The sequence below is a fragment of the Arvicanthis niloticus genome, chromosome 6 (assembly GCF_011762505.2).
Source record: "Arvicanthis niloticus isolate mArvNil1 chromosome 6, mArvNil1.pat.X, whole genome shotgun sequence".
Taxonomy (NCBI): Eukaryota; Metazoa; Chordata; class Mammalia; order Rodentia; family Muridae; genus Arvicanthis; species Arvicanthis niloticus.
The window spans coordinates 51,910,445-51,923,440 of NC_047663.1; the positions used below are offsets into that span (position 1 = coordinate 51,910,445).

The window sequence follows — 12,996 nt, forward strand, 5'->3', positions numbered from 1 at the left end:
TACTGTGCGCCACCTGGGGGCCTGGCAGGGTGTTTGGCACACTGGCCACCCGGGTGCGGGTAGCCGTGGTTACTCAAGAGGTTAGGGTTTCTCTAGAAAAGGAGGAGGCTAACTAGCACCCGGTGGCTGGAGGGACTTTCGAGCCCAGGCGACCAGGGAAGCCACCGCGTGGGAACCTGGGCTCGCTGGGATGGCCCGAAGGCATCCCGGGAATGCCATGGCTCAGCATCCGCCCCCTCGGGAGTTCCCGACCGGGATCTAACCACCAGACTTGGATATTTTTGAGAATAGAGGGATGGACTGGAGACTCCAGCCCCAACCAAGTTGTACTAGTGAGGTCATGCACACCTGCAGGGAACGCGAGGCCGTCGCAGCCACATCCGCAACGAAGCCTGTGAATCATCCCACCCCCGCTCGGGTCGGCCGGTCCAGCCCGTCCGCCCCATCTCTCCCACTGGCAAGGCCCGGCTCCCACCCATAGCAGAGCCCAGCCAGCCCACGGGGGCGTAGGGCGGGGCGCTAAGGGGCGGGACTGTCGTTTAAAGGGCCACTGACCGCTGCCCTTAGGCCACTTCCTGGGGGTGGAGAGGACCTCAGTGGCTGCTGCGACAACCCAGGAAGGCGGTAACGCCCGAGTCCTGAGACTCTGTTTATTCCCAACAGAGTCCTGGGACACTCTCAGCTCTGACTGCGGGAGCATCGTCTCTCCTCAACCATACAGAACTGCTGGCCACCGGCTCCCATCAGTTGCGCCTCCATCTTTTGGGACACGCGCCCCTAACCCTGGCTGGGCCTTTGGACAGGTCCTCGAAACTCAGCGTGGACTCTACTACTACAAAAGTTCAGAAACTCAGAAGCTAAACCCTTCAGCGTCCGACCGGTGCTCGCCACCGTCACCTGCTGGTTGAATTCCGGAAACCCACTGTCTGAAGTATACAGGAGGGAATTGCTGACCACGTACAATCAGAACTATTTGGACCAAAAACTCCCTGATCCTGTCTGGCTGCCTTCTGTTCTTTACATCGGTTCTTTCATCCTCTCGGGGATTTCTGTGTTCTGAAGCCCCCAACCACCACCAAAGTAGCTTGGGTGAGCTACAAACTTTTCTGTCTTGTTCTCCAACCTCTGCCTTCAACTTAGCAAGTCTGAACGTTACCACCCAATTCTTTCCAAACCCTAAAAATCTGCTTTTTCCTTCTCCTTGTCTGCCTCCTATATTCCCCAAAATTTCCCCCCCTCCTGTGTCCTCTTCACCCCCTTCCTTTGGGGGCCCCGTGACCCTAAATGTGGGGGGAACATTATATTCCACTACACTGGAGACCCTGACACGCTTCCCAGACTCCATGCTGGGAGCCATGTTTAGGGCTGACACCCTAATGCCAGCCAATCTCAATCCGAAAGGAGATGGCCATTACTTCATCGACAGGGATGGCAAGGCTTTCCGGCACATCCTCAATTTCTTGCGCCTAGGCCGTCTGGACCTGCCCCGTGGGTATGGAGAAACTGCTCTTCTTAAGGCAGAGGCTGACTTCTACCAGATCCAGCCCCTCTTGGATGCCCTTCGGGAATTGGAAGCCTCTCGGGGTACACCTGCATCCACAGCTGCCCTGCTCCATGCAGATGTAGATATTAGTCCCCGCCTGGTGCACTTCTCTGCTCGAAGGGGCCCTCACCACTATGAGCTGAGCTCTGTCCAGGTGGACACCTTCCGAGCCAACCTCTTCTGCACTGACCCTGAGTGTCTGGCTGCCATGCGCAACAGATTTGGTGTGGCCAGTGGGGACAGGGCAGAAGGAGGTCCACATTTTCGGTTAGAGTGGGCCTCTCGCCCCCAGGAACTCCCTGAAGTAGAGTATCAAAGACTGGGGCTGCAACCATTGTGGACTGGGGGACCAGAAGATCGGCGGGAGGTAGTGAACACAGCTTCATTCCTGGAGGAGGTATTACGGGTAGCTCTGGAACATGGCTTCCGCCTGGACTCTGTCTTCCCAGACCCTGAAGACCTTCTGAACTCTAGATCCTTGCGTTTTGTGCGCCACTGAGGGATGCTACCTTCACTTGACTATGGAGAGGAGGGGGAATGGGTCAGCCAAGGGACTGATGGCTTGTCTAAAACCTCTTTCTAATTCTGGCGTGGGAGCTATGAGAGTCAGGGATCCCACCACACCTGGCTGGAGCTTAGAGCTGGGATTTCCAAATCGAGCTGCCCTCACCCCCCCAAGACTCATGAATGGTCCAGAAGATCTACACTGGGGCTTATCCCAGGGAAGCACCGTGGACTCTCTAGCCTGTTCTTGCTGGAGGATGGGTCCTCTGTATTCAGAGGTGTGGAAAAGTAAGGAAGCACCTCTTTGCCCAGGCTAAAGCTGGCAGAGCTCTGGAGGGCGGGGCACTATGTGGAAGGATATTTTTGGAATTATCAAATGTAATCTGTTCTCTAGACTGGTTTCCCTACTGGAGCTGGCACCTTATCCTACCATGACCATTAAGAGGCCAGGACACTCTGGGAGGTTTCTTTACTATGTCCCAAGCCACCTACTGTGGGACACCCTATCCGAGGATGACATAGGGGAGCTAGGAGAACCTCCATCAGCATGGCGACTAGAGCTCCCTTCTGGAATTCCCAGTGTTTTAGAGGATCCCGTATGGAAATGGGGCCAGTCCATGGTGTCCAGAGGCCTCTTTGATGTGTATGTGTGTGTGTGTATGTCTGTATGTGTGTACATGCCAGCTAATGGCTCTGACGATGCTTGGCTCCCTGGTGTCTTGTTCCCATCAGTGTTGCTGACTCCTGTGTTTGTGTGTTGGTCCTTCTGTGATCTTGGCATGTCCAGGCCTGTTTGGGGTTGCTTAGCAACCCTCCAGGCTCAGGTATGTGTAAGAGCAGATTCAGATTTAGTTTAATCATAGGGTGTGTGTGTATATATGTTTGCATGTGTGTTTATGTCTGCATCACCACGTAGGCAGGAGGGCCTTGTTTGAGTTTGAGTCACTAGGCTCTTCCTATGAGAGGTAAAAGCCACTGGGCTTAGCTGGGCCTCTGAGACCTCTGGGAGCTCTTGGTTGCTGAGACAACCATGAGCCTGTTGCTAGGAAATAGCTGGGTAAAGCCTAAGGTTGTCCTGGGCAGAGAGGAGATAGAATTGGGAGAGTTGAGGGGGATTTTGGAAGGGTAGTATTTCTGGGTTCCTGGGTGGATGGGATACACACATAAATGCCTTCATCATTGGGTGGAGTCATTCATCTATCACTGTGACTTACAAGAAGAAAAATAAATTGCTTTCAGAACCACAGACGTGTAAAGGCCACTATCCCCTTGGAACAGAAACCCTGATTTATTCTTCTAGAGATATTTTTTTTTTTTTTTTTTTTTTTTTTGGTTTTGTTTTGTTTTGTTTTGTTTTTTCGAGACAGGGTTTCTCTGTGTAGCCCTGGCTGTCTTGGAACTCACTCTGTAGACCAGGCTGGCCTGGAACTCAGAAATCCGCCTGTCTCTGCCTCCCAAGTGCTGGGATTAAAGGCGTGCGCGTCCACCGCCTGGCTCTAGAGATACATTTTAACCTCCAGTTCTTGGGGTCCCAGGGGCAGCTCTTTGGGAGCCCAGGGATAAGACAATGGCATTGTTCTAGATCAGTCTAGAACCTCCTAAAAGAAGGGCGAGAATCCAAACATCAGAGAATTCTGAATCTTCCCTGGTCTGAGGGGTCCAACTCCTACCCGCTGCTACCAGGCCTAATGTGGGCACTGGCTGTCGGTGGGGTTTTCTTGGCTGTGGCCAAGGCTTGTATCTTTTGTCGTCTCCCAGATCATGCCTTGCCAAGCCGACTGGCTCAGCTCAATAGCCAGATAAAGCCACAGTGGAAGGAATGGGCTTCCCCTGATTTCTCAGCCTTTGCCTTAGGTAATATCAGACAGACAAGGTTAGCTCAGCAATAGTCACCCCTATCTCTTAAGGGGGCTGGCATGTGAGTTCCTAGCTGTGCTCCTCAGTCATTGCTTCAGTCCATAGCCCTTTGTGGACACGCTAGCTTCTCTCTTTGGAAGAACTCTGTTCCCTAGGAAATAGGAAAAACAAAAGAAAACAAAAAACCAAAAACCCTGGAGCCTACTCTAGCTCACTCTTGTCCATCTCCACAGATGAGGTGTCCATGAACCAAATCACAGAGAAAACTCACCGAGTCCTGAGAGTCATAGGTGAGGTCTGGGGGGAAACTGACACCTTGGGACCTAGGAAGATCCAAGACGGGGGTATGGGAAGAGAGGGGGCCGATCTGGGAGGAGACATGGAAGCCAGCTCTGATGAGGTCTAAGGCGTTATGGTTGTGCTGTGCCTCTCCAGAGATAAAAAGATCCATCTTCTTGCTTCCATCATATTGGCAATGGCTTCAGAAGACCAAGATCCCCCAGTACACCAGGGAAGGTATTGATAGGGGCGGGCATCAAGGGGGTGTCTAGGATTTGTAGCCAAGTGGGGCGTGACTGAACAGGTCAGCCACTCCTCCTCGCCTTTCATTTCAGATCTCTGTGCTCCTATCTGCCGTGAGTAAAAGAAAAGGCCGTGGAGCCTCCTGGGGAGCGAAGAGAGTAGGGCGACTGCCTGAGAAACGTGGGTGGCTGGGAGGAAGGGTTGGAGGCGGCCGTGGCTTCGCTTGCCAGCGCTGCTCTTGTTGTCTCCTGCAGGGGGCAGCACCATCCTGTACAACTGCTCCACCTGCGAGGGCAAGGAGGAGTCTTGTTGGCCCCAAAAGCGCTGCTTCCCAGGTTCTTTAGTCCTTACCCTCTTAAGATCCCCTAGGTTCCTTGGTGTGATCCACAGGATCATCCACGTCCTCCTGGGTTCCTTGCAGGTAGTCACGATCTGTGGGACGCTAGGATTCTGCTTCTATGTATCTTCGGAATTGTCCTGCTTTTGGGTGCTCTGAGCCTCCGAGTGGAGTGAGTTGTGGGGAACTTCCCAACCCCCCTCCCTGATTCTCTTCAGGCCTCCCATCCGCTGTTTCCTTTCAGGTACCTGCAGCTGCAAGCAAAGGACTTGTGACTGACGTCGACAGCTTTCCCAGTTCCCTCCGCCCCCCCCCCCCCCCCAACAAATTTGTGCCCACAATTTCCGCATCCATTAGGGTGGGAACCAGCCACTTTTTAGACCCAGCCCCAAAGCCTGTTTTTCAGACCCTAAACCTCAGACTTCTGCTATCAATATCCGTGTCGAACGGCCTCCAGGAACCCAAGCACCCAAAGCTGAAAAGTCCCTCCCCTTCTGTGTTCCACCAATCAAACCGAGCAGTGGATGATGCCAGGAAATTATCTACAGAAGGAAAGAATCCCTTACCATCACCACTCCCACATCCCCTCTGTCCATTCCCGGAAAGCGGGGGACTGTTGGCCTGTAGATGTTGCTCTAGGCCCTCCAATGACTGATCCCGAATCCGGGAATGAGGGTTCTGGAAAACTCTCTCTGTCTGGGGTGAGACCACATCAGTCAACCCGCTGGCATACAGTCCCTCCATTGTATTAATAGTGTGCAGCCTGGGCTTCCCCCTCCTACTGGGCCTGTGTAAATCTGCTGTGGGATGTTTTCCCATCCCTGCCTGGCTCTATCAGCAACTTGGGCAGGCAGATGGGATGGGGATTCTTAGGAATTCTAGTTAGGGGTGCCCCCCCCCCCCAATATATATTTAGCAATGTCTGGAGTCAGTTTTGTTTTAATTGGAGGAATGTGTGGCTGGCACTAGTGGGTGGAGACCAAGGCCGCTTGCTAGACATCCTGGGACACACAGGAAAATCCTGTCCTAATGTCAACAATTTATGGTGGAGAAACTCTGGTGGTGCCAGTCCTCTTTGTATCAGGGGCTTGGGGTTTGGAAGACCCTCTAGAGGTGCTAGGATTAAAATTGTGTGCCACCATACACAGTCCCAAATTTTGTTTTTAAATTTTGCTTGCTCTCTGTGTGTGTGTGTGTGTGTGTGTGTGTGTGTGTGTGTGTGTGTGTGTGTGTAGGCTTATGTGCACCATATAGCACATATGTGGAGGTCAGAGAACAATTTGCAGAAATCAAGTCTCTCCTACCATGAGGGTCCTGGAGACTGAACTCAGATCATCAGGCTTGGTGGCAAAGCGCCTTAACTGGCTGAGCCTTCTCTATTGCACATTGTTCTTGTTTTTGAGACAGGTTCTTGTCAGCTTAGCCTGGCTTTCAGCTTGCTATAAGGTCAAAGATGTCCTTGAGCCTCTGACCTTCCTGTCTCTGCCTCCCAAGAGCTGGGATTGTGGGAATGCACCCCTATCTGGCCCTCACATTCTAGACAATCCTGTTTTTTATACAGGAAGATACGAGAGACAGAGGCCCCATGAGAGCACAAACATGTCCAAGATCATAGGGAAACCTATCCTTAATTTGACAACAGTGAATGCCCACCAGTTAACAGGCAGCCTCATTGCCCAAAAGGAATAAGAAACCTCTCTCGATGTCCTGACCTTAGAGGCGGCACGCCTCTGCTCTGGATGGAAGCAGCCCCGTACATCCTGTGCTCAGCCTCACTTTCCAGGACCAACACTTTACAGTTGTTCCTGTTCTCCTGCCCCAGTATTCATAGATCAACAACACCACCCATTATTCAGGGACCTGTCTTCCCCTTCTCCTCTGGCGATCTCCAGCCCACCACAAACCTTTTAGAGTGGACATTAGGCTCCCAGATGCTCCACCTGGATGAGAACGCTCCTCTTGAACCCAAGTCACTCTCCATGGTTACATGGGTCCTCCTGAAGCAGCACACCTCTCACTGCCTGTGATGAGCTTGGTTTTTGGAGTTATGCCTGACTTCAAATCCTTGGTCAGCTCTTACTGGGCCTTGGGCACTTTTAACCTCTCTAGTTACCATGCCTTTTGTATTTTGTTTTTGACACAGTCTTGTTGTATAGTTGGGATTAGAGGCAGGTGCCACCAGCCTTCCCAGTCCCAAGCATTTTATATGAATTTGTTATGACTGAAATATTGCTTTAAGGTAAGTACTATTGTGTTCCATTAAATATATGATATTAGGGACTAGAGATGGCTCAGCAGTGAAGCACTCTTGCAGAGGACCCAGGTTCTGTTCCCGGCATCCACATGGCACAACAACTGTTCAAAAACTACAATTCTGGGGGTCCAGTACCTTCTTCTGGCCTCTGTGGGCCCCAGGCATGCATGTGGTACATATATCTACATGTAGACAAGACATTTATTTATACACATAAAATGATAACAATCTTAAAAATAAAATAAATATAACATGTATTTTTATTATATGTTAAAGAAAAAATACCTATCACTAAGCTGTAGCCTAACTAAAATTGTCTTGACTTCAAAGATATTAAAATGTAAAAAAAATCAATAGAATTTTTTTAAAAAATATTTTTTTGTATTGTTTTTCTTGATGTTGTTTTTGTTTTTCCAGACAGGGTTTCTCTGTGTAGCCCTGGCTGTCCTGGAACTCACTCTGTAGACCAGGCTGGCCTCGAACTCAGAAATCCGCCTGCCTCTGCCTCCTCAGTGCTGGGATTAAAGATGTGCGCCACCACTCCCCAGCAAATTATCTGCTTTTAAACAGTAAGAGGGGAGTTGTATATGGCGGCTCATGCTAAAACCCAGTGCTTGGGACTAGGAGGGTAGAGAATCAGAGTTAAGGTCATTCCTGATTGCACAAAAAGCTCAAGGCCAACCTGTATTCTAAGAGCGCCTGTTTTCTTTCTTCCTTTCTTTCTTTCTTTTTCTTTCTTTCTTTCTTTCTTTCTTTCTTTCTTTCTTTTTTTAAAGATTATTTTATGTATATGAGTACACCATTGCTCTCTTCAGAAACACCAGAAGAAGGCATCAGATCCTATTACAGATGGTCGTGAGCCACCATGTGGTTGCTGGGAATTGAACTCAGAACCTCTGGAAGAGCAGTCAGTGCTCTTAACCACTGAGTCATCTCTCCAGCCCCGAGACTCTGTTTTCAAAAATAAAACAAAGCGGGGTCTAGAGAGATGGCTCACTGGTTAGCACTTGCTGCTCTTACAGGACCTGGGCTTGGCTCCTAGCACTAATCTGTAACCATAGTTTCAGGGGATCCACACCTCCTCCTGCAAGATTCCTGTGTTCGTATGTTACACAGGTGCACACACATAAATAAAGTAAAATAAAATAAATGTAAAAGGCAAAGAATTAAACATGAGAAGGAGTTTGGCAGTGGTGGCGCACACCTTTAATCCCAGCACTCAGGAGGCAGAGGCAGGCGGCTCTCTGAGTTCCAGGCCAGCCTGGACTGGAAGTTCCAGGACAGCCAGGGCTACATAGTGAGACCCTGTTCCCTATCTCTTCCCTGTCTGCGGAATACAGACTGCACTTGGTTACTCCAGCTCTCAAAGCTCTCTGTCAACATCTCTCACATCTTCATCTTATCTGCTACTTAGGCCAGAGCTTTCTAAACAGACCTAACTAGAATTTCCAAAATGGTCCATGAGCATCTCAGACTTCACAAGCAAATCTTCCCTCACTGAGATCCCCAGTGCTCTCTTGCGATCTCTCTCATGATCCATGGCAAAGCCCACGCACCCTTGTCCTCCTCCTTTGTAATCAAGCACTCTTCTCACCAGTAACCAAGTGGCTTCTCCTTGTACTGTGTAGAATCTGGCTGCCATTTGTTTAGCGTGTTATCTCCCATGACTGTCCACTCTATAACACTCTCCACCGTCAAATCGAATCACTGCAGCTTCCTAAACACATTCTCTTTCTACCATTGCCCGGGCCTGTCCTCCCTCTGGACTGCCTTTCTGATTTGGCACAGGTCAGACTCATGCAAAGCCACTCTGAGTTATGCTAGAGGAGAGTGGACCCCTTCCCCAGGCATCTCTCAGCTATGGCACCTGTTACATCAGGATGGTGTGTATGTTTGGGGGAGGAGTGGAGAGAATGGGGGAAGAGTTGAGACAGGACCCCATCTAGTCCAGGCTGACCTTGAACTTACTATGTAGCTGAAGATGATCCCCCTGGTCCTCCTGCATCTACTACTGGTATTACAAGTGTGACCACCACTTCCGGCCTGTGTGTGAGTGTGTGTTCAGTATTTATTAAAGTTATTGCTATTGGAAATACTGTATGCTAATAAGATACACAACCTGAGAGGTGGGGTGTGAGTCTGTAGAGAAAACAGGGCAGAAGTCACGGGCAAAGACTAAGAGCTTTTTGGAATAGACTGGATCTGCTGGTTTTGCTGACCACCTTCTTTGTGGGAACAGAACAGGCCTGCCCTAAGGCCTGCTGGGAGCATATAAACCCAGAGGGAAGATTCTCTGTTCACACAACAGTGGAAGGTGCAGAATGGTTTCTAATACCTAACTCCTGCCAGCATCAGAGTGAACTCAGACTGCCCCATTAAGGGTTTGATGGCCTCATTGGACCCAAAGCTGCTTGCAGTTTTGTGTCTGCCAAGCAAGGTCCAAAAGTGTTTTTGATGATGTGGACACCTTCCCGGGGAGAAGCTTTCTGAGTGACATCAGCCTTAGTCACGGCTGTAGTCAGCCAGGCTGGTCACAGTGAACACCAGAGGAGACTCTGACTCGGTGGTCTTTTTTTTTTTTTAACCCCTCTAGATCATGTTCTTCCTATGAAGCTATTATAGAAAGGGTCTGTGATCTCTATTTCCACTGTGCCTGGCACATAGTTAAAAAAAACAAGAGACATCCATGATGGCCCCAGGCCTTTCTCTGGCTCTTATGATATACACACTCTTGAAGCAATTCATGAGCAGGGTGCATAGGAGGCCATGTTGCTTTTCTCGTGTGTGTGTGTGTGTGTGTGTGGTGTGTACATGCTCATGTGCATATGTGGGTACACATGCATGTATAGAGGCCAAAGGTCAGCTTTGTGGGTCATTCTCTATAGCTGTCTACCTTATTTTTGTCACTGTGTTCTGTGTGAATGCTGTGAAGGCCCATATGTGTACCACTGTGAGCTCATGAAGGCCAGAGGAGGACCCTCATAAGTCAGCTCTCCCTTCTGTCCTGTTGAGGCAGGTCTCTCTTGTTGTTTGCCACCCTGCCTACTCTAGGGTAGCTGACTTTTAAGCTTCCAGGTGGATTCTCCTGTCTCTGCCTTCCATCCTACTGTGGGGTTGCTGGTCTTTTATGTGGGTTCCAGGGATTAAACTGAGTCATCTGACTCACCTTGCCAGTCTCATTCGCCTATTTTTGAGACAGAGACCTGGAGCTCACTGATGGGCTAGGATGGGCTGGCTAGGGGCCTCCAGGCATCTGCCTGTCTCCATAGTCTTGGAGCTGGGCTTTCAGAGGCCTGCCTGTTTATGAAGATGTTTGGGGATCAAACTCAAGTTCTTATTCTGGTGCAGCAAGCACTTTCTCCACTGTGTCTCCCCTGCCCCAGGGCTGGCTTCTCTGAACTCTTCACCAAACAAGAATACTATTTGTCAGCTGTAAACAAGGAAGATGGTGCCAAAGGCCCTTAACCACAGTGTACTCAGGGTACACAAACAGGCAGATCTCTCTAAGTTTGAGGCTAGCCTGGTCTACATAGTAAGTTCCAGGCCAGCCAGAGCTACAACATAAAATTAAAAATGAAAGAGCTGGAGAGAATGCGCACATTTGGAGAAGCTTTTGCACGCGGTCCTGGAGACCCAGGTTCTGTTCCTAGCACGAACAATCAAGTATTTGCAATTACCTATACCTCCAGCTCTAGCTAATACAACACCCTCTTCTGGCCTCCGCGGGCACCAGACATGCATATATTTCACAAACATATGTGCATGCACTCACACATATATGTTTGTATTAAAAATAAACACATCTTAAATATAAATAAAAACAAAAAAAACAAAGAAAGCCAAGTGTGGTGGTGCATACCTTTAAACCCAGGCAGAGACAGGCAGATCTCTGTGAGTTTAAGACCAGGCAATCTAAAGAATGAGACCCTATATTGTGGTCCCGCCCCCCCAACAATGGATTGTCATCTGTTAAGGTCCACAAGGACAGTGGGAACAAAGGGGATGACCAGGATGTGTGCGGTGGGTGGGGGATGGGGTGTTCAGAAGCCCCACATGTACTTAAGGTGAGTGACCACACTGAGAGCGGCTAACAAGAGGCAGATCAACTTTACATAGGGTGATTCAAGGCTTATAAAATAAAGTTTTGGGGGACTGAGGGTAGGAATATCCAGGATGGGCAATTGGTTGAGGGCTTAGGGCACCAAAATGGCTCATCAGCATGGGGAAGTATTTCAGGAATCTCAGGTGTTAGCTGAACAGGCTTTATCAGGAGAAAGGACATTAAGCCTGTAATCTAACTGAAGCTACATGACCTTCCTCAGGAAGAGGCATGTATGGGGGCTTAGAATTCCCAAGACAAGGTCAGAGGAGAGACCCCACGAAGGAAAGGAGTCTCCCATGTTGCTCGGAGCACAGAGGCTACCCAGTCACTGTAGACTTCGACCTTAATTAGCAGAGTTTTCTCACACTATATAGAAGAAGAAGAAGAAGAAGAAGAAGAAGAAGAAGAAGAAGAAGAAGAAGAAGAAGAAGAAGAAGAAGAAGAGGAGGAGGAGGAAGAGGAGGAGGAGGAGGAGGATGAGGATGAGGAGGAGGAGGAAGAGGAAGAGGAAGAGGAGGAAGAAGAGGAAGAAGAGGAAGAAGATGACGACTCTCGGGCAGGCAGTATAGCTCAGTGGTTAAGAGCACTGGCTGCTCTCCCAGAGGACTCTGGTTCCATTCTCATCACCTATATGGGGCTCACAGTCATTAGTAACTCCAATCCCAGAGGCTCTAACTCTCTCTTCTGGCTTCTTCAGACACTGCATGCCTGTGGTGCATAGGTATACATGCAGGCAAACACATACACGTAAAATAAAAACAAAAGAAATAACTTTTAAAAAGAAGAAGCCCAAATTCTTTTTTTTTCAAGACAGGGTTTCTCTGTGTAGCCCTGGCTGTCCTGGTAGACCAGGCTGGCCTCAAACTCAGAAATCCACCTGCCTCTGCCTCCCAAATGCTGGGATTAAAGGCGTGTGCCACCACCGCCCAGCGAAGCCCAAATTCTTGGATGCACATGCCAAGGAGAGGCGAGTCTCTGCAGCCTCCTTCAGTCCAGGCTCCCCGGTGGGCTGTTGGTAGAACACTGGACATGGCACCGCTCTTTGAGCCCAGGCCCCAAGGATCTGGCATCTTCTACTCCTAGTTTAGTTCCCAACACCCACAGGGAAGTGTCCAGGGACCAAATGGGTATCCTTAACATGGCTACCTCCTCCCAAGACTACTAACACAACAAGAAGTTTGAAGCCACACTATTTTCATGGCCTAATTAGATAGTCACACACTTGACTGATGACACACACGTATTCTCCTAATACCTAGGAAACTGAGGCAGGAGGATTGAAAGTCTGAGGCAAGTCTTAGATACACAGCAATTGAGTTCAGGCCAGCATGATTTATATAGCAAGTCTCTGTCTTAAAAATAAAAGAAAACACAAAGATATCACACAGCATTCTTTCTGAAATATCCTGATGATTATATGGATGAACTCCTGTTAATTTTGGGAAGGGACTGTTCAACATGTTGAATGATGGGGGTGGGGTGGGGAGGGGGAATCACTAGAAGCCAGTTCAGAGGCTAACTACTCCATGCAGACACACAGTTATCCAGTGATGCCTTCAGGTAGGTGCTCCTCAGGTAGGTGCTCCTCGGGTAGGTGCTCCCGGAGGTTCATCCTGAAAGGGTAGAAACAGATCAAATGACAGAAAGTAACTTACTCATGTTCACAGCCTTGTAAGCGATAAATCTGAAGTTCTAACTCAGTCATCACGGGCCTGGGAGAGACGGCTCAGCAGTTAAGAGCCCCTACTGCTCCTGCAGAGGATCCAGGTTCATGAAGTTCCCAGCATCTACAAGGTAGCAGAGTTTTGTATCTCCAGTTCTAGGGGATCCAAATGCTTCTTCTAACTTCTACAGGATCCTTCACACAGGAAATCTAC

The 12,996-nt window shown here is 49.4% G+C and overlaps 2 protein-coding genes across 6 annotated transcripts; both read left to right on the forward strand.

Annotated features, from left to right (window-relative positions):
* Positions 1–1,201: 1,201 nt before the first annotated feature.
* On the forward strand, positions 1,202–3,293 carry Kctd11 (potassium channel tetramerization domain containing 11). Its single transcript, XM_034504263.2, has one exon. It carries the CDS (start codon positions 1,344–1,346, stop codon positions 2,040–2,042), a length of 699 nt encoding a protein of 232 aa, XP_034360154.1. The 5' UTR covers positions 1,202–1,343; the 3' UTR covers positions 2,043–3,293.
* Tmem95 (transmembrane protein 95) lies at positions 2,065–7,284 on the forward strand. 5 transcript variants are annotated; one of them, XM_076936491.1, is made up of 7 exons: positions 2,065–2,335; positions 4,138–4,194; positions 4,340–4,420; positions 4,519–4,539; positions 4,681–4,761; positions 4,848–4,935; positions 5,008–7,283. In XM_076936491.1, exons 1-7 carry the CDS (start codon positions 2,065–2,067, stop codon positions 5,036–5,038), a joined length of 630 nt encoding a protein of 209 aa, XP_076792606.1. In that variant the 3' UTR covers positions 5,039–7,283. The 5 variants fall into 5 exon arrangements, with proteins under 5 accessions (XP_076792606.1, XP_076792605.1, XP_076792604.1 ...); XM_034504264.2 differs by lacking the exon at positions 2,065–2,335 and adding an exon at positions 3,372–3,901 and having other exon boundaries at positions 5,008–7,284; XM_076936490.1 differs by having other exon boundaries at positions 4,681–4,935; positions 5,008–7,282.
* Positions 7,285–12,996: the final 5,712 nt, after the last annotated feature.

Excerpts from the sequence above, each read along its gene's own strand:
- Kctd11 (XM_034504263.2), top strand. The coding sequence starts at position 1,344 with ATGCTGGGAGCCATGTTTAGGGCTGACACCCTAATGCCAGCCAATCTC.
- Tmem95 (XM_076936489.1), top strand. The coding sequence starts at position 2,065 with ATGGAGAGGAGGGGGAATGGGTCAGCCAAGGGACTGATGGCTTGTCTA. Across the intron at positions 4,195-4,339 it reads CCGAGTCCTGAGAGTCATAG|AGATAAAAAGATCCATCTTC; the intron begins GTGAGGTCTGGG and ends GTGCCTCTCCAG. Across the intron at positions 4,540-4,680 it reads TCTCTGTGCTCCTATCTGCC|GGGGCAGCACCATCCTGTAC; the intron begins GTGAGTAAAAGA and ends TGTCTCCTGCAG.